We start from the raw sequence: 23578 nt of genomic DNA, 5'->3' as shown, positions 1-23578 counted from the left end.
TTTCATTCAACTTTTTTTTTTTTTTTGACCCTGTTACCCAGGCTGGAGTGCAGTGGTACCATCATAGCTCACTGGAGTCTTGCTCTTCGGCTCCAGTGATCCTATCTTTCTTACCCTCCTGAGTAGCTGGGACTACAGGCATGCACCACCATGTGGCTAATTTTAAATTTTTTTGTAGAGACAGGGTCTTCCCATGTTGCTTATGCTGGTGTTGAACTCCTGGGCTCAAGCAATCCTCCCGCTTTGGCCTGCTGCAGTGCTGGGATTAGGAGCCACCCCGCTTGGCTTTCCTTTCCTTCACACTGCATGTTTGGTCATTTCACTGTTCTGATCACTGATTTTCTCTTCTTACCTGCTCCTGTTTAGCTGATCTTTTGGAGTTTCTCTTTTGTTTCAGGTCTTTATTCCTATCTGCTTCAGATGCAGGGCCTCGGTGGGTGGGAGTAGATGCTTGCTGGGTCTAGTCACACAAAGATTTTGGAGTTCCAGAGCACAGCACTTCAAAACAAGCAAGAGGGAAAGACTAGAGCAGTGGGAAGATGCTGCGGAGAGCCACAGACAGGCCCCCACAGCAGCCCTAAGGGAGACAGTTTTGGAGCGCGCAGACAGCAGTCAGGACAAACACAATGTGTGTTTTGGTGCACCTATGCCGTGGTGAGATTGTGGGAATCTCATGTTTGTTAAGCCACAACCCGTGCTCCTGGGCCCCAGCCTATGAGTGCAGCCAACACTGGGCCCCCCTCTCTAGGGGCAAATCCAGGAACTGCCCTTTGGCTGAAGGTGGACTTAAGACTTGACACAAAACCTCACAGATTCCAACACAGCACTATTTTGGGTTTTTATTTTGTTGATGTTGGTTAAATCTTATCTCTTTTTTTATACACAAGAAAATACTTCACGTACCTATGAAATAAGACAGGTAGGGAATATGTCCAGTGCAAACAGAGGACTCACACCTGTGCATAGACAGCACCATCCAATGATTGTCGCTGCAGTCCATGGCATTACCAAGGCTGTGCCACCCACGTGCTGCCCCAGGAGGCGCTACCAGGCTCTTCGGGCCACAGGCCTCTCCTCCACTGCATGTGGCGGCAGGGCGGGGAGGTCGCAGGGCTCCATGATTGTGGGGCAGCTTCGAGGGCACATGGGGCAGAGGGCCTTGGAGGTCCCCTCCTCAGTAGGGGATGTCATTCTGATAGTACTGGATCATGTCGTACGTCCGGCTCCTGAAAGGCCAAGAAGAGTGAAGGGAGATGCGAGGAGCCAGCAGGGTCTGGGGTCCCTCCCCGCAGGGAGCCCTCCCTGTCCAATCAGCCCCTTATGGCTGCGCAGCACCTGAAAGTACAAATGTCCCAGGCATGCCCTCCCCCACCCAGTGACCACATCTCCTGCTCCAACCCGGGGGCCTCCGAGGCCACCTCATGCTCCTCAGCCAAACTGCTTCCATCTGTGGGAGCCACTGCTCTGCCACATCGGCCTCGGGCCCCTTGGCTCGTCCTGGCCAGATGCCTCCAAGGGATCTGTACACTCTCCTCGCACCTCGGGAGAGCCCCTTCTCGCCCTGCCCCAGCCCCTCTTGAGGTCCTGTCCGCCTGGTTTCTGTGCTTCCTATGAGCAAGAGCTCCTTCTGTGCCCAGCCTCCACAGTGCCCTTGTTAGGGTGCCGGACCCGGGCGCCACCTGGGGGCAGGTCTCAGCTTCCGCTCACGCTCCTCCGGCAGTTCCCCATGCAGATGGCCATGCCTGGGCTCCTCCTCCTAGTCTGGATGTGGTCTGTCCCATGGCACAGCCTTGGGCTCCCACATGCCCCTCAGGGCCTTACCAACCCCACATGTTTAAGTGCTGCCCCCTTCGGGGATGGCTCACTTGCTGGGATCGCCATCCTCCCTTTGTTCAGGCCGGACCCCTCAAAGCCACCTCTGACTCCCACAGCAGGGAGCCTGTCAGCCCGGTGCTCTGCCTTCGGACCCTGAGCCAGCCCTCCCCAGGGCCCCCTGCACCCATCTCCTCCCACCACAGTAGTGACCAGCAGCCCGGCCTGCACCTCCAGTCACTGCCCACGAAGCAGCCCGAGGCAGGCGCAGGGAAGGAGTGGGGTCTGACTCCTCAGCCCTCCTGGGAGGAGGGAGGCCTGACACCAAACTCAGTTCTAATACTCCTGGCCTTGTGTCCCCATTGCTCCTTCGGCCTCACAAGCCCTGCCCAGGTAGGCCCGGCCTCTGCCAAGTCTTCCCCTCGGCACACCACAGCCCCCTAAACCAGCACCCCACTGCTCCTCAAGAGTTCCTGTCAAGGCTTGGGTCTTCATGAGAGGGGCGGCTTGGGGACAGCAGAATCCTCATCGCCTGGTGCAGGCAAGGCCCCGCAGGTGCCCAATGGCCACCGAGGCAGTGGGTGAAGGCAGGGGGGCGGTGCACTCACCTGTTGCTGAGGAAGCAGCTCTGGATGACCTTCATGATGAAATTTGCAGCCTCGCGCTCAGTCATGTTGGGGCTAAACCTGTGCCTGGGGGAGAGGCTGTGTCAGGGCTGCCATGGGCAGGGCCGTGCTGGCTCCCTGGCCCAGTGGGAGGAGGGTCTTCCATGGGGACGGACTTCAGCTGAGAGCCACGCCCTGGAAATGTACCTTTGGGGTCCACATGTTGGAAGATGGGGTGCTGTGAAGGCCACGCCTGGCCTATCATGGGCCCTGTCCCCTTCCCAGCATCACCTGAGTGGCCCCATGGCATTAGGGATCTAAGCACTGGGGAGCTAAGCTACTGCAGCCCCAGACCTTAGGGTGGAGGTGGGGTGGGCGTAGCATCCTTGACATAAATAGAGGCCCCTGGGTGGGTCTTTGGTGTGGCCGGCACAAGCAGGGGCCCCTCACAGTCGTGGTCTAGGGGCAGAGCCTCACCCAGGAACCCTGTCTGCTCTGAGGTTCCAAGGAGATGACAACCACAGTGACAATTACACGAAAGGTACCTATCTTGGATGGAGCCTCAGCTAATGGACAACTGTCCCCCAGATGGCCTGCGTGTCCACCAAGGAACCTACTTCAAGAGCTTGATTGTCTGGCCGCGAAAACAGGGCAGGCCCGTGTCCAACATGAGAGTGACCAGGGAGACGACCGCGTCCATGTAGGGCCTGGGGAGAGATAGGAGGGAGCGGTGGGCTGAGGCCAGCCTAGGTGGTGGCCCTGCCTGTAGTCCTGTGGCCTGGCTGATGCCAACAGCCTCAGGTGTGGGCTCCTGCCACCCACCTCGCCTGCCACATCTTGCACATCCCCGAGGCAACTTTCGATCTGCTGCACTTGGTAACCCGTACCGCCCAGGCAAGGGCTGCCCACACGCACTCTGGACAGGCTGAGTGTCCTGCCCTGTCCCCCACATAAGGCTGCCGGCCATGGCTTCTGCACCTGGGTGGGATGCAGACACGCTGACCTGCCTTTCTCTGCAGGGCAGTGGGGATGAACCCAGGTTGGACTGTGGCCTTGGCCAAGTGACCTGTATATGAAACTGGGACAAAGCCCATCTTTGGCACGTAGCCTGTGGGGTGGCAGGTGCTCGGCTTTGGTGACAGGGTGGATGGGATGCCCAGAAAGGGAGAGCCCATGGCTGAAGGCGTGGGCAGGATCGTGGGGAAGGTGGTTGGAATCAGATGCCCAGAGCAAGAATTTACTGGCACAGGTGGGCAGACAGAGGTGACCAAAGGACAGGTGTAGGTCAGCAGGTGGCTGCTAGCACCTACCTCACTCTCTGGAACCAGATTCCCTTCATCCTAAAGGGGACCTCAGAATGTTCCACACACCCCCTCCGCCTCCACCCTGGCCCTCACCCAGGCTCACCGCACAGCCAGGTAGCCTCGGACACACATCTCCATGAACCACTTGAAGGGTGTGGCCTCCATCTTGCCCCCCATGATCATCACCATCTCATCCGTCAGCTTGATGTCGGGTTCCCAGCCGAGATTGCCGCCCGGCGAGCTTTCAAACATGAAGCCGAAGTCTGCAAAACCCCAAAGAGCTGCCTGTGACTGGGTAGGAGCCAGGGCGGGCAAGGACGAGTGGTCTGTTTTGAGGAGTGGAAAAGGACTCTGCAACAGGAGCACCCCCTCCACCCCCAACAGGCAGGTTGTGTTTTCTTGGGGACAGTGATGGGGTGGGTGGTGGGGCAGCAGGCAGAGAAAGAGAAGGGAGGAAGTGGAGGAAGGAGCCAAGCTGGGGCACTGAACCTGGATGAGCCCCACTCCGCCCAGCTCCAGCTTCTGACTCAGAGCAATGGCGGCTCTTGCCCCAGCTCCCTGGGGCTGGGGCTGGGGCCGGGGCTGGGGCCAGGCACCCTCTACAGCAGAACAGCTTGGTGGCCGACAGTTCGGACCTCAGAGCTGGACCCTGACACTCCTGGCAGGGTGGTCCTGGGCATTCTCCTCTCTGTGGGGTGGGGATCCCTATCCACCCCTGGGTGCCAGGGGTGAAGGGAGAGGAGGGTGGCGCTGTGGCTGGCTGACCGATGTGGATGATATGGCCCTTCTTGTCCAGCATAATGTTGCCGTTGTGTCTGTCCTTGATCTGCAGCAGGAACAGCAGGAGGCTGTAGGTGGCCACGCTTCGGATGAAGTTGTAGCGGGCCTGTGCAGAGAGCGCCCTGGGCTCAAAAAGGCCCTGGGGCCTGTGGGCATTCTCCCTGGTCCCACACCCAGGATCCCTGGGCCTGTGGGCACTCTCCCTGGCTCTGTGCCCCCACTGTGGAGGCAGAGCCCGAATCAGCAAGCCAGTCTTCGGCAGCAGGAGTGACGGGCTGTCTGTGAATATGGGGGTGCAGGCACTTCCTCCCACACTCAGAACTTAACTTTCTTCTAAGGAGTCCAGCCCAGCTCTACATTCTTTTGACTCCCAAAGTGGCTTACAGATGCCCTGGTGTTTTTTTTTTTAATGGAGTCTCACTCTGTTGCCAGGCTGGAATGCAGTGGCACGATCTTGGCTCACTGCAACCTCTGCCTCCTGGGTTCAAGAGATTCTCCTGCCTCAGCCTCCCGAGTAGCTGGGACTACAGGTGCCCACCGCCATGCCCACTTAATTTTTTTATTTTTAGTAGAGATGGGGTTTCACCATGTTGGTCAGGATGGTCTCGATCTCTTGACCTCATGATCTGCCCGCCTTGGCCTCCTAAAGTGCTGGCATTACAGGCGTGAGCAGTGCGCCCGGCCAGGTGCCCTGTTTTTTTTGTGTTTTTTTTTTTTTGAGATGGAGTCTCACTCTGTTGCCCAGGCTGGAGTGCAGTGGCACAATCTCAGCTCACAGCAACCTCTGCCTCCTGGGTTCAAGCGATTCTCCTGCCTCAGCCTCCTGAGTAGCTGGGACTGCAAGTGCGTGCCGCTATGCCCAGCTAATTTTTGTATTTTTAGTAGAGACAGGGTTTCACCATTTTGGCCAGGATGGTTTTGATCTCTCGACCTCGTGATCTGCCCGCCTCGGCCTCCCAAAGTGCTAGGATTACAGGCGTGAGCCACTGTGCCCGGCCCAGGTGCCCTGGTTTTAACCCTTAACAAAGGATGACTGAGGAGAGCAGGGTGTGGGTGGAGGCTGGGTATGGGTGGCTGGGGTGGGGTGGAGCGCACACGACCTCCCCCAGCCTGTGGCCACCCTGGCTACCTGCTGGAAGGCCAGGGTGGACTCATCCCCGTACTGGCGTGTGAAGTAGTCGTACATGCCGAAGTCTGTCTGGCGGCCCAGCTGGTCCCGGGAGGTGCAGTCGGGAATGCACTCGATCACCCCGCACTAGGAGGAAAGGCCAGTTCTGAGGCCCACTGGGTGCGAGGTGCCCAGGGCTGCCCTACTGGCTCCACTCAGGGAACTTACCCCAGGGGCAGTGGCCACCACGCGGTAGGGAAAAACAAAGAGGTCCAGGCCGACCAGCTGGAAGATGTTCTTGAAGAGGTCGATGATCTGCAGGGCCAGCATGTCCTGGAAGCCGGGAGGCGCAGGATGCGGTCAGCTGGCGTCCTTGCACCCCAGCAGCTCTTCTGGCTCATGCAGGGCAAAAGCCGAGCACCCAGAGATGGAGTGAGGTGGGGAGACCACAGCCGAGCAAGAGTCTGGAAGGCCTTCCTTTCTGACCACCGGGGGCTGGACTCAGGCTGCTGGGACCACCAGGCCCTGGGCTGAGCATGGGGCTGAGCATGAGGCTGAGCTGTCTGGTGGGTGTGTGAGATAAGGCACCCAACCCCTGGACAGTTCCCTCAGGTGGGCACTGGCATGGCAGGGACAGTGGGAAAGGGGCTGGAAGGAGAGGCCTCTGGGTTCTGCAGAAGCCCTAATTTACCCCGTGGCACCTGAACCATATAAGAGAAGGAAAAGATTCACATTTCTGCATATGAGATTGGACTCTGGCGGGCCTGGAGCCTTGGGGAGCAGCAAGCCCAGTCCCCAAGCCTACTCGAGGCCTGACCCTGCTCACCTGCCGGCAGTCGTCTCCCACTTTGAAGATGGCTGCCTGCCAGGAGATCTTCTGGCCGTCGGCCTCCTGCGTGCTGCACTCATCCTCGGAGTCTGAGCGGCACCGCAGACCTGCCCGCAGGGAGAGAGGCCGCTGTTAGCCTGTAGGCAGTGAGAAGCCCTCTGAGGGCGCCAGGGATGAGTCCTCTCACATGCCTGAAAGGAACCCCAGCAATCTTGGGGATCACTTCTTCAAAACCCCAAGGAGGCCAAGGAGGAGCCCAGCAGGGCCCAAGGAAAGCCTTGGAACAGCAGGTGGAATCCAGGGTTGGAGTCTAAGAACATTTAGGCTGAAATGGAACTAAAAACAGAGCCCCATTTCATCTGCAGTGAAGACCCAGGTGTGCCTGGGTCAGTGTTGGGTTCTGTGAGCTGGGGGGCAGGAGGAATGTGTCTGTACACGGGGGTCCTGGGAGGGCTCGGGGCCAGTGTGCAGACATGGCCATGGGAGGCAGGTCCCTGCAAGGGGTGGCAGCCCCCTCTCCACAGCTGGCCACACCGTCTGTACTGGGTTGAAGAGTGTCTTCCTAAAATTCATGTTCACACCAAACCTTAGAATGTGTCCTTATTTGGAAACAGGGTCTTTGCAGATGTAATTAGGTTAAGACAAGGTCACAGTGGATTAGGACAGTCCCTAATCCAATGACTGATGTCCTTCAAGGGAGATCATCATGTGAAGAGGGAGGCGGAGATGGGAGTGGAGCATCTGCAGGCCAAGGTGAGCCCAGGACTGCTGGCAACACCACCAGAAGCTGAGGAGGCAAGGTATGACCTGCCCAGAGCCTTCAGAGGGGGCAAGGCCCTGATGATGGACTCCAGCCTCCAGAACTGAGATTGTCCGTACAGTAGCCCCAGGAAACTAACACCCCCCAACGGCCCCGGGCCCCTCAGCCTCAGGAAGGAGCCTGCTGGAGCATGCCAGCTGACTCACGGCAGACAGACCTCTGGGGTGGCACATCTGTCAGTGCATTTGAGCTCCCTGCCATCCCCCAATGAGGGGTCTGAGTGAGGGCAGACAGATGGACAGACATCATCTTTTATGGAGAGCTGTACTAAATTTAACACATGCCAGAAGAAACTGGCATTAGCAAGGAAAAGCAGAGCTCCCAAACAAAATCAGGGTTCTTTACTGACCTTCTTTTTCAAGTTCACTAACTCCACATCGCTTCACCTTGAACTTGGCCAGATATGGGGCTTTTGCAGCACTGAAAACAAGAAGAAGAATGTGGCACACATGATGCAGCCGAGAAAAACTTCACAAGTGGATGCTGTGGAAGCGGGGGATGGGCAGGGTGAGGCGCCCACCTCTGCATCGGGGTCCCAGACTTGTAGTCGATGTCCAGCACAATGGCCTTGGGGTTGCTGGGCAGGTAGCAGCTTGTGCAGGGACAGAGGCAGTCACAGGGAGTGCATGTGTCACCACAGGTGAGGCGAGAGTGAGTTTCCAACACGGATGTTACGTGTGTGTCCACCCTGCAGGCACACCCCACCTCTGTGGAGGGGCCTCTGGTCCTTGTCCAGGACACCACTAACTTATTATTCTGTGGCCGCTAAGGGTCTGTCCTCCTTGACTCTTCGACTCTTCCAGCCATCGACCAAATGAGTCTGCACCTTCTGGGAAATGCTCTTCCTGGAGGAGCACTGAGCCCCATCCTCACGGATACAGCCCTACTGCTTCTGGGGGTGCGTGTGAGGCCTGTCCTGCCTCCACCTGCCTGAGCAACCCTCTGAACAGCCCTCCATTCTTGGAGTCCCTGTTTTTTTTTTTTTTTTTTTTTTGGATAGAGTCTCACTCTGTCACCCAGGCTGGAGTGCAGTGGTGTGATCTTGGCTCACTGCAACCTCCGCCTCCCAGGTTCAAGCAATTCTTCTGCCTCAGCCTCCTGAGTAGCTGGGATTATAGGCGCCTGCCACCATGCCTGGCTAATTTTTGTATTTTTAGTAGAGATGGAGTTTCGCCATGTTGGCCAGGCTGGTCTCAAACTCCTGACCTCAAGTGATCCACCCGTCTTGGCCTCCCAAGTGCTGGGATTACAGGTGTGAGCCACCACGCCTGGCCTTCCTTACCCATTTGAATACTACTCTCTCAAAAGCCTTACTTAAATGTCACTATGTCCATGAACTGTCCTTGGTTCTCCCAGCCTTTAGGACTTTTGTCTAACACGTTTCTTTTTTTCTTTTTGAGACGGAGTCCTACTCTGTCGCCCAGGCTGGAGTGCAGTGGCTCGGTCTCAGCTCACTGCAACCTACGCCTCCCGGGTTCAAGCGATTCTCCTGCCTCAGCATCCCGAGTAGCTGGAATTACAGGTGCCTGCCACCGCGCCTGGCTAATTTGTGTACTTTTAGTTGAGATGGGGTTTCACCAAGTTGGCCAGGCTGGTCTGGAACTCCTTACCTCAGGTGATCCACCCGCCTTGGCCTCCCAAAGTGCTGGGATTTGAGCCACCGTGCCTGGCCAACATTGTTTCTTTATGCTTATTTTATATCTCTGTGAGTTCAAGCTTCTTCAGCTCAGGGACCATGTCTTACTCATCTTTTTAACAGCCACAATACCTAATGTCATGCCTTTTCTTTTCTTGTTTTTGCTTTTTTGAGACAGAGTCTCACTCTGTCACCCAGGCTGGAGTTCGGTGGTGCAATCTCGGCTCACTGCAACCTCCACCTCCTGGGTTCAAGTGATTCTTGTTCTCAGCCTCCCAAGTAGCTGGGATTACAGGCACGCGCCACCATGCCTGGTTAATTTTTTTTTTTGAGACCGAGTCTTGCGCTGTCATCCAGGCTGAAGTGCAGTGGCGCAATCTTGGCTCACTGCAAGCTCTGCCTCCCGGGTTCACGCCATTCTCCTGCCTCAGCCTCCCGAGTAGCTGGGACTACAGGCGCCCGCCACCACACCCGGCTGATTTTTTGTATTTTTGGTAGAGACGGGGTTTCACCATGTTAGCCAGGATGGTCTTCATCTCCTGACCTCAGGTGATCCACCTGCCTTGGCCTCCCAGAGTGCTGGGATTACAGGCATGAGCCACCGCGCCTGGCCCAGGCTCCCCTTTCTCAGTGAGTGCTCAGTAAATGTGTGAAATAAGAGGACAAGGGAAAGCCTGTTTCTGGCCAAGGAACTGCCAGTCCCCAAGGGGGATGTGTGCTCCTTGAGCCCTGAGAGGTGGGCTTTGAGAGGAGCCAAGCTTGGCCTTGCTGTGGGGTACAGGGAGAGGGGGGCATGCCATCTCCTCCTCCTTCCTCACCTGCCCTTCTGCCTGCTCCAGGCTGTGGCTCACACTCAGGCCCCTCTGTGCTCTCCTGCTAGAGCCCTGCTGGCTTCCCTGACCTCTGGGGCAAGACTCAGCCAACACAATCTAGAGCCAGGGGCTGGGGACTTCTGTGCGTGCCCCTTGCAGTACAATGCTTCCAGCTCTTTTTGCCCCTCCCCAGCAGTTGTGGCCTTCCCGATGTGGGAACAGAGGCCCTGCATACATGTCCTGCCCTCTCTGGGAAGCCGTGCTGTTGTGTGAGCTCAACACAATGTGTTGGGAAGAAATGGTTAAACGGGGGTCCTGCAGGGCACTCCACAGCTGAGACCAGCCGCTGTGAACATCTGCACAGGACAGACAGAGTTTGGAAGACAAGTTTCTGCCAATAGTTAGAAATGCAGAGAGAGGCCGGGCACAGTGGCTCATGCCTGTAATCCTAGCACTTTGGGAGGCCGAGGCGGGCGGATCACAAGGTCAGGAGATTTGAGGCCATCCTGGCTAACACAGTGAAACCCTGACTCTACTAAATATACAAAAAAATTAGCCAGGTGTGGTGGCGGGCGACTGTAGTCCCAGCTACTCGGGAGGCTGAGGCAACAGAGCGAAACTCCATCTCAAAAAAAAAAAAAAAAAAAAAAAAAAAAGAAATGGAGAGAGAGCTGCCCAGTGAAGTCTGGATTTCCATCTTCTCTTGAAAAGCTCAGCTTGAATTCCCATGTGGCCACAGCCACAGGCACCCAGAAGCGACTTCCCATGGAGGCGGTGGGGGGGTGGTGCTGATGGGTCCCAGCACACCTGAGCCGTCCCACACTGGGTCCACCATCCCCTCGTCTGTGTGACCTGCTCCTGTAATGCTGGAGCCTAGGAAGCCTCTTCTAGAGTAACAGCTACTGAGGTCAGTGTCAGCCTCCAGAAAAACAGCAGGCAGCAAGGAAGATGAAGGGCACCCACTGACGAGCAGCTCCCGCTCACTAGCGGCAGATTCTGGGGAGGGGCTGGGGTCCTGGGGCACCAGGCACCGTGGGCCCAAGCAGGTGTGGGGCTGGCCAAGCCACTGTGTCCACATCCTGCAGTGCCTGGAGAGGGCAGCAGCCTTCATGCCCCACCACCCGCCTGCAGGAAGAGGTTGGTCTGCGCCTCCAGAAGCCACCTGCTCACCCGGCTGCACCTTCACTTCAGACAGGGCCGACAGACAAGCCTTCTTTCTCTCGTCGCCTTTAGGGTAGGGCCTGAGAAACAGGAAAGAAATTCTTGCTTTGTCTCCTGGAGGAACTGGCTGCTGGGGGACAGCCCAGGGCCCCTCCTGCCTGGATTGCCCTCTCTGTCCCTCTCTTCCCGGCTCTAGCTGCTCCTAGCGCAGCCAGGCACCACTGGCAGCGATTCTTGCCCTGCATTCCTCATGGAGAATCCCCGACAGCCCCGGAAGGGCTGTTTTCTGGCAGGCTCTGCCCCTGCTGTGTGCGGGGGTGTGTGGCTGGGGGTGGTGGGGGTAATAATGTCTGCCACCTGCTGCCACCCAGGAAATGCTAGCTCCCGTCCTTCATCTCGTGGGTTAGAAGCTGCCAGCACTGCTATTCTCAGCACCCAGCCCAGAAAAGGGCCTCAAAGTGACCAAGGTCAGAGCAGTGTAAGCACTGGAGACAGCCCAGCATTGATGACTCCAGGGTTTCATCCCTTATGAATGCACAAAGCCACCAACATCCAAGGATGGTGTCAGGTCCACATGAATGGAAGGTCTAGGAAAACGATGACAAGAGCTGCAAAAGCAGTCTGGTTTTCCTGACACCAAGAGGATCGATCCTTCAGAGTGTGGAGAGGGCAGGGTAGCCTCAAATTGTGGAGCCATGTGCTAAGTTCCACAAACCTCAGGAATGAAACTAAGCTGTGTTTCCTGAAACTGGCGTGGCCGTGCATTCTGCCATACCTTCAAGAGCCCTGACTCACCCCAAGCAGTGCTTCCCCACCCACCCTGGCTGTCCATCAGAACCACCAGCGGCCCCGCTGCTAGAGACTCTCATTCATCTGGTTGGGGCCAGGCACGGGTATTTTTAAAGCTTCCCAGGCAATTCTGTTAAGCTGCAGGGACTGGAACAAGATCCCAGAAGGTGGTTTCCGAAGCACTGCACTTACTTGATGATAGCCGACACGTTGGTGATCTTGTTAAAGAAATCAAACTCCCGCTGGTAAAAGTCCTTCGCTGGGCCCGACAAGGAGCCTGTGATCTCCTCTACTAACTGCTCCAGGAGGTTGCCGATGTCAGCTGCCAAGGAAACAAAGAGGTTGAGTCTCTGTGGCTGTGGCAGAGGCCCCTCAGGAATACCAGCGCTGCTTCCCAGGCCCCAGACTGGCAGTGCCCAGAGTATGCTCTGCAGGCTTGGTGAGACCATAACAGCTGCCGTGTGCCCCTTTTGCTGTGTTGACACAGCCGACGCTGCTGGGAAGCTAAGCTGGTGCCTAAGCGGAGCTCAAGGCAGGGGCCAAGCGCACAAGTGGATGTGGAATCCTCACTGCTGCACACGCTACACACGCAGGAAGAAAAAAGCCCGTGTCATTTAGGAATGTCACAGGGCGTAGAATCCTCACTGCTGCACACGTTGGGAGAAAAAAGCCCGTGTCATTTATGAATGTCACAGGTGAAGCAATGAAAACTAATTCTTATTAATCTCTACCATGAATACATGTCTTTTTTTTTTTTAATAGAGGCACACAGTGGGCGGGGCTCTATATTAAATAGTGCCTCTCACTATTCAAATCCCAGGCTGAATTTAAATTCCTGGGCTCAAGAGATCCTCCTGTCTCAGTCACCTGAGTTGCTGGGACTACAGCTAGTAGGTGGGACTACAGGTGCGCATCACCACATCTGGCTTTTAAAGTATCCTTTGTGATGAAACGGGACGTGCACGAAGCACTCTTGCCGCATCTAAGGCAGGCGCTGTCCTGAGAAGCACCTGGAGCTTGTCTGATTTTGGAGCCTGGACTAACCTTTTTCACAGACCTTTGTTTTTACTTGAAGAAATGACTGACAGACAACATATAGCTATTCAGACTTAGGGATGTGGCAGATGTTTTCCTGAAAATGAACAAAAAATAAATCTTCCACTCAAAGGAACTGAAAACATTTTTTTGGAAAACTTGGATCTGCTGTTGTGAGCTCAACAGCTTCCCTTAAAAACTCTTTCTGGGCCGGGCGCGGTGGCTCATGCCTGTAATCTCAGCACTTTGGGAGGCCGAGGTGAGTGGACCACAAGGTCAGGAAATTGAGACCATCCTAGCTAACATGGTGAAACCCCGTCTCTACTAAAAATACAAAAAAATTAGCAGGCGTGATGGCGGGCGCCTGTAGTTCCAGCTACTCGGGAGGCTGAGGCAGGAGAATGGCGTGAACCTGGGAGGCGGAGCTTGCAGTGAGCCAAGATCGCACCACTGCACTCCAGCCTGGGCGACTAATCAAGACTCTGTCTCAAAAAAAAAAAAAAAAAAAAAACAAAAAAACCCTTTCTGGTAAGACTGGCAGCATGTGAACAAATATGATTTTTCCACACTGTACAAAGAAATGCATCAACCTTTGAAAGATGTGCATAACTCACTGGCCTATATTTTATAAATGCCCACTGTTTGATGTTATAAAAGCTTTTGTGGGTCCAGGTGCGATGTAGACAGACTTGAACAAAACACAGCATGAGAAATTTACTGCCAAGTTTAAGATGCCACACTGCAAGTAACCTTTTTTTTGGCGATCCTCCTGCCTTGGCCTCCCAAAGTGTTGGGATTACAAGCGTGAGCCACCATGCCCGGACTGCAAGTAATCATTAAGAAGCTAGGCTGAGCTAAAAAAAATTAAAAATTAGCCAGTCATGGTGGCGTGCACCTATAGTCTCAGCTACTTGGGAGGATGAGGCAGGAGGATCGCTTAAGCCCAGGTGGTCAAGGTTACAGTGAGCCGTGATTGCGCCACTGCACTCCTGCCTGGGAGAGGGACCCTGCCTCTAAAAAAAGAAAACAAAAACTACCACTTCTCAAGTGTGGTGCAGTATCAGAAAGGATCTCCACAATGACCTGAGAGACTACTAACATACAACTTCCTTTTTCAACTACATTCACTTCAACTGAAACAACACTGCAACAGATCAACTGCAGAAGCGGAAGGAGAATGAGAATCCAGCCGTCTTCTACAAGGAAATGCCACTCTTCTGGCTCACTTTTTAGTTTTTTGGGGAAAGTTATTTTCCCAAAAAGATGTTATTTATATTAACATGTAATGAATGGGCTTACATTTTCTGAAATTCTGTCTTAATCTCTAATCCTCGTTAACACTGACAGCTAATGCTCACATTAAGCAGCGCTCTTTGAGGACCTCAATAAACGTTTCTGACAGTGCAGGGGTCCCAGTTGTAGATGCACTGGGGTGGGAGAATTGCTTGCACCCAGGAGTTTGAGGCTGCAGTGAGCTATGATTACACTATTGCACTCTAGCCTGGGCGACAGAGCGAGACTGCATTTCTAAAAAAAGTAGAAAATAAAATAGAACAAAACAAATATCATAATTTTCTTGATAAAAGATGGCAGTTATCTGATCACCGGCAATGTATAGTCCTTTAGTACGGTGACAACTTGAGGGCCTGTGGGGGCAGACTGTAAGGACTGTTTGCCCTCTTCTAAGTGGAGCCAGAAAGCTGCCTTAGAAAGTCACTGCATCTGCTTTTTTCTTTCCTTTTCCTGCTAGTTAGGTTGTCAGCCGTAGGTCTGCTAAAGAAAACCCTCTCAGCCGGGCAATGTGGCTCACACCTGTAATCCCAGCACTTTAGGAGGCTGAGGCGGGCAGATCAGAAGGTCAGGAGTTTGAGACCAGCCTGGCTAACACGGTGAAACCCTGTCTCTACTAAAAAATAAAAAAATTGGCCGGGCACGGTGGCTTATGCCTGTAATCCTGGCAATTTGGGAGGCTGAGGTGGGCGGATCACGAGGTCAGGAGATTGAGACCATCCTGGCTAACACGGTGAAACCCTGTCTCTACTAAAAATACAAAAAATTAGCCGGGCGTGGTAGCGAGCGCCTGTAGTCTCAGCTACTCGGGAGGCTGAAGCAGGAGAATGGCGTGAACCCGGGAGGCGAAGCTTGCAGTGAGCGGAGACTGCTCCACTGCATTCCAGCCTGGGTGACAGAGCGAGACTCCGTCTCAAAAAAAAAAAATTTAAAAAAAAGTCCGGGTGCGGTGGCTCACGCCTGTAATCCCAGCACTTTGGGAGGCCAAGGCGGGCGGATCACGAGGTCAGGAGATCGAGACCATCCTGGCTAACACGGTGAAACCCCGTCTCTACTAAAAAAATACAAAAAATTAGGCGGGCGTGGTGGCGGGCGCCTGTAGTCCCAGCTACTTGGGAGGCTGAGGCAGGAGAATGGCATGTACCCGGGAGGCAGAGCTTGCAGTGAGCCGAGATTGTGCCACTGCACTCCAGCCTGGGCGACAGATCAAGACTCTGTCTCAAAAAAAAAATTAAATTAAATTAAAAAATAAATAAATAAATAAAATAAAAAAATTAGCCAGGCATGGTGGCGAGCACCTGTAGTTCCAGCTACTCAGGAGGCTGAGGCAGGAGAATCGCTTGAACCCAGGAGGCAGAGGTTGCAGTGAGCCGAGATTGCGCTACTGCACTCCAGCCTGGGCGACAGAGTGAGACTCTGTCTCTCAAAAAAAAAAAAAAAAAAAGAAAACCCTCTTTCGTCTCTCAGTCTGTGCTTAGTAATCAGCTAGGTGCTGGGAGAACAGGGCATGGCCTCCTTACAGAGGTTTGCTGCTTGTTTGCGTGGCATGTTTTCATTCGACATTCCCTTCCCTGGAATGCTTTGCCCTGTCCACCCTGCATGCCGGTGCAGCCTTTCAGACTCAGCTCAACTGTCTCTTTTCCAGAAAACCATCTGATTCCCCAACTCTGGATGGGCCAAGTGTCTGTCCTGGAGGAGTGCTCCCACAGTTCCCTCATATTGAAATCACCTGTCCATTTGACTGCCTCCTACAAGACAACAGACCATACCCCCGTCATGTGGGTATGCACCAGCCTCAGCCCAATCCTGGGCCGTCAGCTGCTCAGAGGGATGTGTGAACGCAGCTGGTGCCAGTGCAGGGAAAGCGCGGTGAGTGGAGTCTGCTCAGCTGCCTTGGGTGCGTGTTTATGCTTCTCAGCTCAGGCCAGAGGAGAAGCAGAGCCAGACATGCACTGGCCTCCAATGACCGTGCAACACAGCCAAGGCCAGGGCTCAGGGGGGTCTAACTGCTTTTCTGTCCCTACCTCTGGCACCCTCAGGGCAGCCCACGTTGCACCCCTGTCCTGCCTGCCTCCACCATGAGCAGCTGCACTGTTGATGGTTACCTGGGGGAACAAGCTGGCTGGCGGTCAGGTACTTCTTATCTGAGAACATGGCGGTCCAAAATTTAATCATGATGCTTATGTCTTCACACAGCCGCTTCTCTCCTTGAGTAGGGAACTTTGGGGGACAGCTTCAAACAACCATAAGAGGACAAGGGCTGAGTGTCTGGAGTCAGGGACTAGAGGCCAGTCACACGAAGCAGTGAGAAGGTGATGCAGACAGTTTCTTAATGACAAAAGGTCAGCCCAAAGCCAGTCATTAGCAAGGATGATCTGGCCCATTCCCATGGGAAGGTGTGGTGGCTCGGGAGCCCTCTTATGCCCTCCTCCCTCACTGCCCACAGCAGCCCCTACAGCTTTCCACTGAAGCTGCGCTTGTGGCAGATCAGGGCAAGGAAGCTGCACTCATACAACAGCACAGCCTATGGGTGCAGAGCCCCAGGCAGTGGGTGTTTGCAATTCTTCGTGCAATAAGCCTTCACATTAACAGGGAAATTAAATGGACGCACTTAATCTCCTAAATCAGTTAAACTGAGGGAAAATTTGCCTACATCTCGCTGGGAGGCTAGCTCTAAGTACACGGGACACATGCACAGGGCTGAAGGGTATTTAAATCCACAGGGCCAGGGATACTGAAGGAGGAGGTTGGTGAGCACAACTGGGCAACTGTGTATTCCTGTGAGTGACTTCCTGGGGGTCTGGGGCGATGGAACACTTGGAGGGGCTGGGCCGTCCCTGGACGCTGCACAGCACATCTTGGGGGAGTACCTGAAGTAGTCAAAGGCAGTGGAGTAGATCTTCTCACGAAGCACATTGCGGATGGTTGCATTTGGAACCACGTTGGCATGCAGGAGGGACAGCCCCAGGGTCAGCAGCCTGTGAGGGAGCCCGGGACCCGGTCAGAGCAGGAGCCTGGCCTGGGGCCAAGTTCACCTTCTGGACTCTCTTCCCTGCCCTTCCAGGAGCAGCTCACTGAAATGTGTTCCCCGTCTACAGAAGTACCGTGATACACAGACGCCCCATGACACACTGTACATACCAGGGGCCCTGTGCTCCCCAGGAAGAGGGCCCTCACTTGAAGTGGGGCCCGATGGCCGCCACGTGCCGGTTCATGCTCCCCTTGGCCCCGCCGATGTTCAGGGACATGGAGCGCTGCAGCAGGCTGGAGAAGATCTCCACTTGGTCAGAGCTGCAGTACTTGGCGATCTCAAACCGCTGCACCAGGAACTGAGCGAAAAGAGGAAGACGCTGTGGTGGTGGGGCTGAGCCGGGCTAACCCTGGGGCCGGCAGAGACAGCTAAGGAGGGGTTCTGGGCTGACTGGCCAAGCTTGCCGAAGGCCTTGGGCTCGGCTACCCCCACCCCAGGAACAGTCCTGGCCCCCCAGGTGGAGCACCCCAGAGCCTTGGTGGGGGAACAGGCACGTACGTCGATCCAGATGTAGTGGGGGGTCACTTCGGGGGGACAGGGTTTGGGTTGACTCGCTTCCGAGGCAGCCAGGGGGTCTGCTTCCTTTATCTCAGCAGAAAACAGGCCAAATTTCTGCTCCACCGTCATGTGCCAGGCCCCTGCCATCTCCCACATGAACTACAGGTACAGAAGGAATGTTAGCTCCTCTGTGAAACACAAAAAGGGGCTACTGTCAAGTTTTCTCTAATTAAAAAAAGGAACACGTACTCACTGAATAAAATTTAGAAACCAAGGAAAGTATGAAGAAAAAAATGAAGATCGCCTATAGTCCCACATCCCAGGGCCATCTGTGTCAGTGCTTGGTGTATTTTCTCCAGCCTCTCGAGGCTGCATTCTGTTCAACCCGGTTCACAGTGTGGTCATTGCAGGTGTGAGGTGGCAGCACCCGGGATGTACCTGATGCCCTGACAGGCACTGGGTAGGTGACTCTTCTCTATAACCCTGAGAACCCTCTGTGGCTGTGAGCGGGAAGACCCCTCTGTGGGCTGCTGAACTGGCAAGGGCAGAAGAGGGTTCTGGATCCAGAGCCTGGCTCCTCCTCTCCACCCCACACAGACCCTACCCGATGCCTTCATCCCGCTAACCAGATCAGGAAAGGCCCATGGAGCCGAGGCGAGCCTGCAGCCACCATGGCCAGGCCTGGGAGCCCAGGGTCAGGCTGCTCCCACGGCCCAGTCATGCTCAGCCAGGTCCCCATTCCATGGGGGGGGGGGGGGCATGAGGGGTGCCCAGAGGGAGCAGCATGGTGCCCGGGAGACACCTGGGTGCTGCAGAGTAAGAGGTGCAGCTCACACGTGGAAAGCCCCCACGATTTCTGGGTGTTTTTACAAGAAGACCAAGAAACAGCATTTGGCATCTGGCCATAGAGGATTCTATCCCTCTGTTGTCCCAGCAGCACCAGCTTCTACAAGGGCTCCAAGCGCCTGTGCAGAGGTGGCAACGAGGCCTAGTGAGTAGAACACACACCGCGGCTCCCTCCCCAGTACCCATCCCCTCTCTTCTTCCTCATGAGGTGGATCAGGGTGGCCACGTGGCCAGTCACAGGGCTCTCAGCCAGGGTCCCTGCTGGCTGAGGCGGCCACTGTTCTCCCCGGCCACTCTAATGAGCCAGGGAGAGTGAACTGGGCAAGGCCCTGGGAACACATGCCAGGGTGAGCTTTATAAGGTCAAGGCAGCTGGCCTCTGCCTTTTGCACTCTGTCCTTGTCTTCCTTCCTGCTGGGAGGCACAGAAGCCATCTGGAGGCTGTGAGGGTGGAGACAAAGGCCACATAAGCCCAGGATGGCCAGGAGCCGATGGGAGCCTGGGGCGGGGCTCTGTCTGCTGCTTCCCTCTAAGCTGCCCATGGGGTGAGGACTCCTGGGGGACAAGGCACTAGAGCCTGCTTTCTGTTTCCTGCAGACCGATTAGTCTTATGGAAGCAGACAAGGGAGCAAAAAAATGGCGGTGGGGGGGACCCCAGAACTGCCATGGACAAGAAGCCATGGAAGAGACACATTCCCATCTATTTGTTAAACAACCACATCCTGGTGGCTGCCTCTGTGCCAGGGCCTCGTGGACTCTGAGCATGGCGCTGTGAATGAAGACAAACATGACCACACAGTCTATGGTGGGGACCACAGACAACAAGAAATAAGCTACACACACTGAGAAACACTAAGAAACAGCAGTGCGAGTGAGCGTGTGACAGACCAGGTGGCCAGGGAGAGCCCTGGCAAGGAGGGGACATCTGAGATGAGCCCTGGAGGAGACGCAGGAGTGAGGCACAAGGCACGGCCATCTGAGAAGAGGGAATGCATGACGCGGCCTATGGTGGGAGCAGCCCAGGAGGGCAGCTTCAAAAGTGAAACTGATGGGATGTGCTGAGAATCATCCGTGGGAAGTGCAAGCAGGACCCCAGCATGGCCACAGCACAGCAAGCGAGGGGAAGAGAGAGGATGGAAGTCAGGTGGAAAGGGGGCTTGCAGGTCACAGAAACAAGCCCACCTTCGAGTCTGTAGGGGGGCTCTGATTCCCCTCGGCTTGCGCCAACCGCATGTGGAGAAGGGGAAGATTCCTGGGGTTGGGGAGCAGGAGGCCAGGCCAGGGGGCAGCAGCTGGGATGCTGGGACTTGTCAGATCCTGGATAAACCTCAAAGGTGAAGGTGATGGGATGTGCTGAGAGTCATCTGTGGGATGTGCATAAGAGGGAGTCAAAGATGTCTGGGCAGAGAGAAGGACCTCGCTGGCATCTACAGTGAAGGGACGGACCTCGCTGGCATCTACAGTGAAGGGAAGGGCCATGCTGGCATCTACAGTGAAGGGAGGGACCTTGCTGGCATCTACAGTGAAGGGAGGGACCTCGCTGGCATCTACAGTGAATGGAGGGACCTCGCTGGCATCTACAGTGGAGGGAAGGGTCACGCTGGCATCTACAGTAAAGGGAGGGACCTCACTGGCATCTACAGTGATGGGAGGGACCTCGCTGACATCTACAGTAAAGGGAGGGGCCACACTGGCATCTACAGTAAAGGGAGGGGCCACACTGGCATCAACAGCGAAGGGAAGAACCACCCTGGCATCAACAGTGATGGCGGATGGGCGACCAGTGTAGCGGTGTCTGGAGCTGTGGCTGGACCCATTAGTTGGGGCTGCTAATCAGTTCACCATGAAGGCTGTGGGCCAAGCCACTGAAGGGATGCACCTGGACCAGGAGTGACTGGGCTGGGTAAGCAGTGGAGCTGGCCAGAGTAGCCAGGCAGGGAGGAGGAGCCCTGGGGCATGCCGGTACTGAGAAGGCCCTGAGCTCAAGAAGGTCCCTTTATTCTGGAGGATGAAAGGGCTACAAAAATTACAAAGGCCTTAAGTCCCAAAACAGCTGCTTTCAAGACCCAGAACTCTGAAGGAGGCTGTGAGCAGCTTTCCCTGAGCTGATCTGTCCTCCTACCATCTGGGACCTGCTAGTGATATCTGTACTCCAACTGCCCTGCCCCCAGGGGTCAACCAACCCACTCCTATCTGAGGACCAGACAGGGAGGCCAGAGGTTCAAGGGCACCTGGACTAAGGAAGTGGAGAGGAGAGAGACGGATCTGGGCTCCAGAGCCCCAGGTACAATGTGAGGGCTGACACGTGGTCAGGAGCACCCCCAGTGCCCCGTAAAATGGGAACGGCTACAGCCCCTACTTTTTTTTTTTTTTTTTTTTTTTTTTTGAGACAGAGTTTCACTCTCGTTGCCCAGGCTGGAGTGCAATGGTGCGATGTTGGCTCACCGCAACCTCCGCCTCCTGGGTTCAAGCGATTCTCCTGCCTCAGCCTCCTAAGTAGCTGGGATTACAGGCACATGCCACCACACCCGGCTAATTTTGTATATTTAGTAGAGACAGTGTTTCTACATATTGGTAAGGCTGGTCTCGATCTCCCGACCTCAGGTGACCCACCCGCCTCGGCCTCCCAAAGTGCTGGGATTACAGGCGTGAGCCACTGCGCCTGGCTGAGCAGCCCCTACTCTTAAGGCCCACCGAGGTCTGAGGCTGAAGCAGCATATGGAAAGGAATCCTGACCATAGCAGCACTGTGTCCTGACAGTCACAATTTGTGGCGAAACCAGGGCTTTCTGGTGACCCCTGAAAACATCAGTGCCGGCTCTGTCAGCACCCAGACACCTGGTACCCCGAGACTGGCAAGGGGACTGGAAGAGGGCAGTGGCCTCCAGGCTCCCTCCACACTGCCCAGTGCTGTGTGCACACAAAGGACCACGGGTCAGACAGATAGAGGCCGAGCTGTGGGGCTGTGTGCCACCCAGAAACTCCGGGGAAAGGGGCCAGTGGCGGTCCTCCCTCCCCTGCGCCTCACCGGAGTGCCAAGGGCCCAGACACCATGTGAGCAGCAGCCAGCGGAGGGGGGGCCTCCTGAGCGCGTGGCCTTCCTGGGGGTGCATCAATGCCTGGTCACCTGGGGAAGAGAAGACGAACACAGTCACCCAGACAGCCATCAGCGAAGAAGGGAGGGAAGGGCGATGAAGGGAAGCACCTGGGGGTCTCTGGCTGGGGCACCAGGGGCAGCCCAGCAGGAGACTGTGGCCACAGAGCCTGCTAGTTGGATCTGACAGCCAGGAAGAGTAAGGACCAGCGAACAGGTCTAGGGAGTTCGGTGGGTGCAATACCTGCCCCTCTAACACATACAGGAGATTAAGGACACCCAGGGGCCACCTAGGCCAGGGGGCGCTGGTGGCAGACACACAGTTCTTGGCCTGCGGGTGTGGTAGCAGGAGGCCTGGGCAGGGCCCTTCCCAGGCTGGCCACATTTACATAACAAAAGGTCAAAATTGGAGCCACTTGTGCAAGGGCTATTTATAAGAACCAGTCTCAACCGCTTTTGGTTCCCCTGTTCCTTCCCTTCCTGATCTGCTCTCACCGCCTCCCTGCCCAGAGGGCCCAGCCCCCTAGCCCGCCTGGCCTGACCACATGGCCTTCCCTCTCCAGAGGTTTCACTGCCTAAGGGCTCACCCAAGCTGCAGGCCTGGGCTTTCAATACCGGCCCACCAAAGCCTTGGGCAGCTGCCGCCAGGAAACGGCGGGTTCCCTCCCACCCCCAGAGCTCTGGGTCCTGCAGGAGGGGGGATCCTGAGGTGGTGGGTCCTTGCACCCCACACCTGCCAGCCTGGGCCCCCACGGAATAGAGCCGGGGTCGGGGAAGGGGCGTGCAGCGGCCCGTCCCCGTTTCCCCTTCCCCCACTCCACCCCCAGGGCCAGGGAGGCTCAGCAGGTCCCTCAGGAATGTGACCAGACCCGGGGTGCCGGCCCAGAGCTGGGAGGCCTAGGCTGCAGCTGGCCAGCTGTCTCTCCAGCCCCTAGTGCAGCTCCCCTCTGGGTGGGGGGTGTGAGGGGAGGGGTGCATGGCTGGTCCAGGACCCCACCAAAGGCCCAGAGGGCAGCAGAACCAGCTCTGTTGGTAGGAAGCCCAAGGGCGTCCACAGTTAGCAAGGGTTGGGCCCAGTGGGCTAATGCTGGGATGAGGCCAGTAGGGCAGGGGCCACTGAAACACTGGCGGGAGCAGTCGAAAAACTGGATAGAGGGTCTCGGTGGCACACTGGAGGCAATCAGATACCACCATCCAGCCCTGTGCCACTTCATCTGCTCCCCAACCACTGGCCCTCAGGACTCAGTCAACCAGAGCCCTGTTGGGTAGAGCGCACGCCAAACTCTGCAGCCAGGGGTCACCTGACCTTGCCAGAGGCCAGGCCAGCTACTGGATGCCGCGCAGGGAGTGGGTGGCAGAATAGGACCGGGGGGCACCTGAGTGCCATGGGGGTGGGAACACCCTCCGTCAGTGCCCACTGCCTGGCCCTGACAGGCACTTTACAAGCCCAAGGCTAGGACTAGGTCTCCCCACCAAGGAAGGATGGCCCCAGGCTGGGTCAGCTGTGATGTAGAACAGGGCAGGGCTCCTCCCTGAACCCTCCACTTGAGTTAGGGGGTGTCAGAGCCACCTGCAGAAAGTTCACAGCAAGCACAGTGCCACCATGCGTGCCATCCACACCAGCTGGGCCAAGTCTGGGCCACATCTAGGCCGCCACTGTGTCTGCGAGCAGCAATGCGGCCTCACCCCATGGCGGGGCAGGGGGGTGGCACACGCCATCCTGCTGCGAAACGCCTACTAAGCACTGCTCTTTCCTTCTCAGCCACAGAGCTCCGCCCTACCCGCTCACCGCTGGACATGAAACAGCAAGCGCCTATCCTGGAGGGCTCCGCCTGGGGAGTGCCAGGTAACCGGAAACACGGCTCTGGGTGCTGGCCCGGATGCTGGTGCTCAGCCCTGGAAGCAGCTGACTGCAGGCTGCGACGAGAATGCCACCTAGCACCCAGCAGCCCCTGGCGGCAGGCCCGGGCAGCACGCCTATCAGCCCCAAGGCTAGCACGCCCAGCCCTGGCCTACTGCCCATCCAGAAACGCTGGCTCCCAGGACGCCCAGGATCTGAGGCAGTAGGGCAGCAGGCCTGGGCTATTGGGGCCAGCTGGGCATTCGCCTAAGGCTGTGACCCATCCCCTC

The 23578-nt window shown here is 56.2% G+C and overlaps 1 protein-coding gene across 1 annotated transcript; it reads right to left on the bottom strand.

The window, feature by feature from the left end:
- Nucleotides 1-813: 813 nt before the first annotated feature.
- LOC101134596 (putative phosphatidylinositol 4-kinase alpha-like protein P2) lies at nucleotides 814-23320 on the bottom strand. The gene is given in 20 exon segments (XM_055375058.2): nucleotides 814-1226; nucleotides 2421-2504; nucleotides 3035-3124; nucleotides 3815-3843; nucleotides 3845-3984; nucleotides 4487-4607; nucleotides 5631-5756; nucleotides 5838-5942; nucleotides 6436-6545; nucleotides 7608-7678; nucleotides 7779-7850; nucleotides 10873-10947; nucleotides 11849-11978; nucleotides 16087-16214; nucleotides 16852-16959; nucleotides 17159-17310; nucleotides 17511-17669; nucleotides 19538-19719; nucleotides 21383-21481; nucleotides 23238-23320. Coding segments are annotated over 20 exon segments (2043 nt in total). The 5' UTR covers nucleotides 23248-23320; the 3' UTR covers nucleotides 814-1174.
- Nucleotides 23321-23578: the final 258 nt, after the last annotated feature.

Source organism: Gorilla gorilla, chromosome 23 (genome assembly GCF_029281585.2).
Source record: "Gorilla gorilla gorilla isolate KB3781 chromosome 23, NHGRI_mGorGor1-v2.1_pri, whole genome shotgun sequence".
In the NCBI taxonomy this organism is placed as follows: Eukaryota; Metazoa; Chordata; class Mammalia; order Primates; family Hominidae; genus Gorilla; species Gorilla gorilla.
The sequence above is the reverse complement of the archived record's forward strand: the minus strand, read 5'-3'. Positions and strand labels throughout refer to the sequence as shown.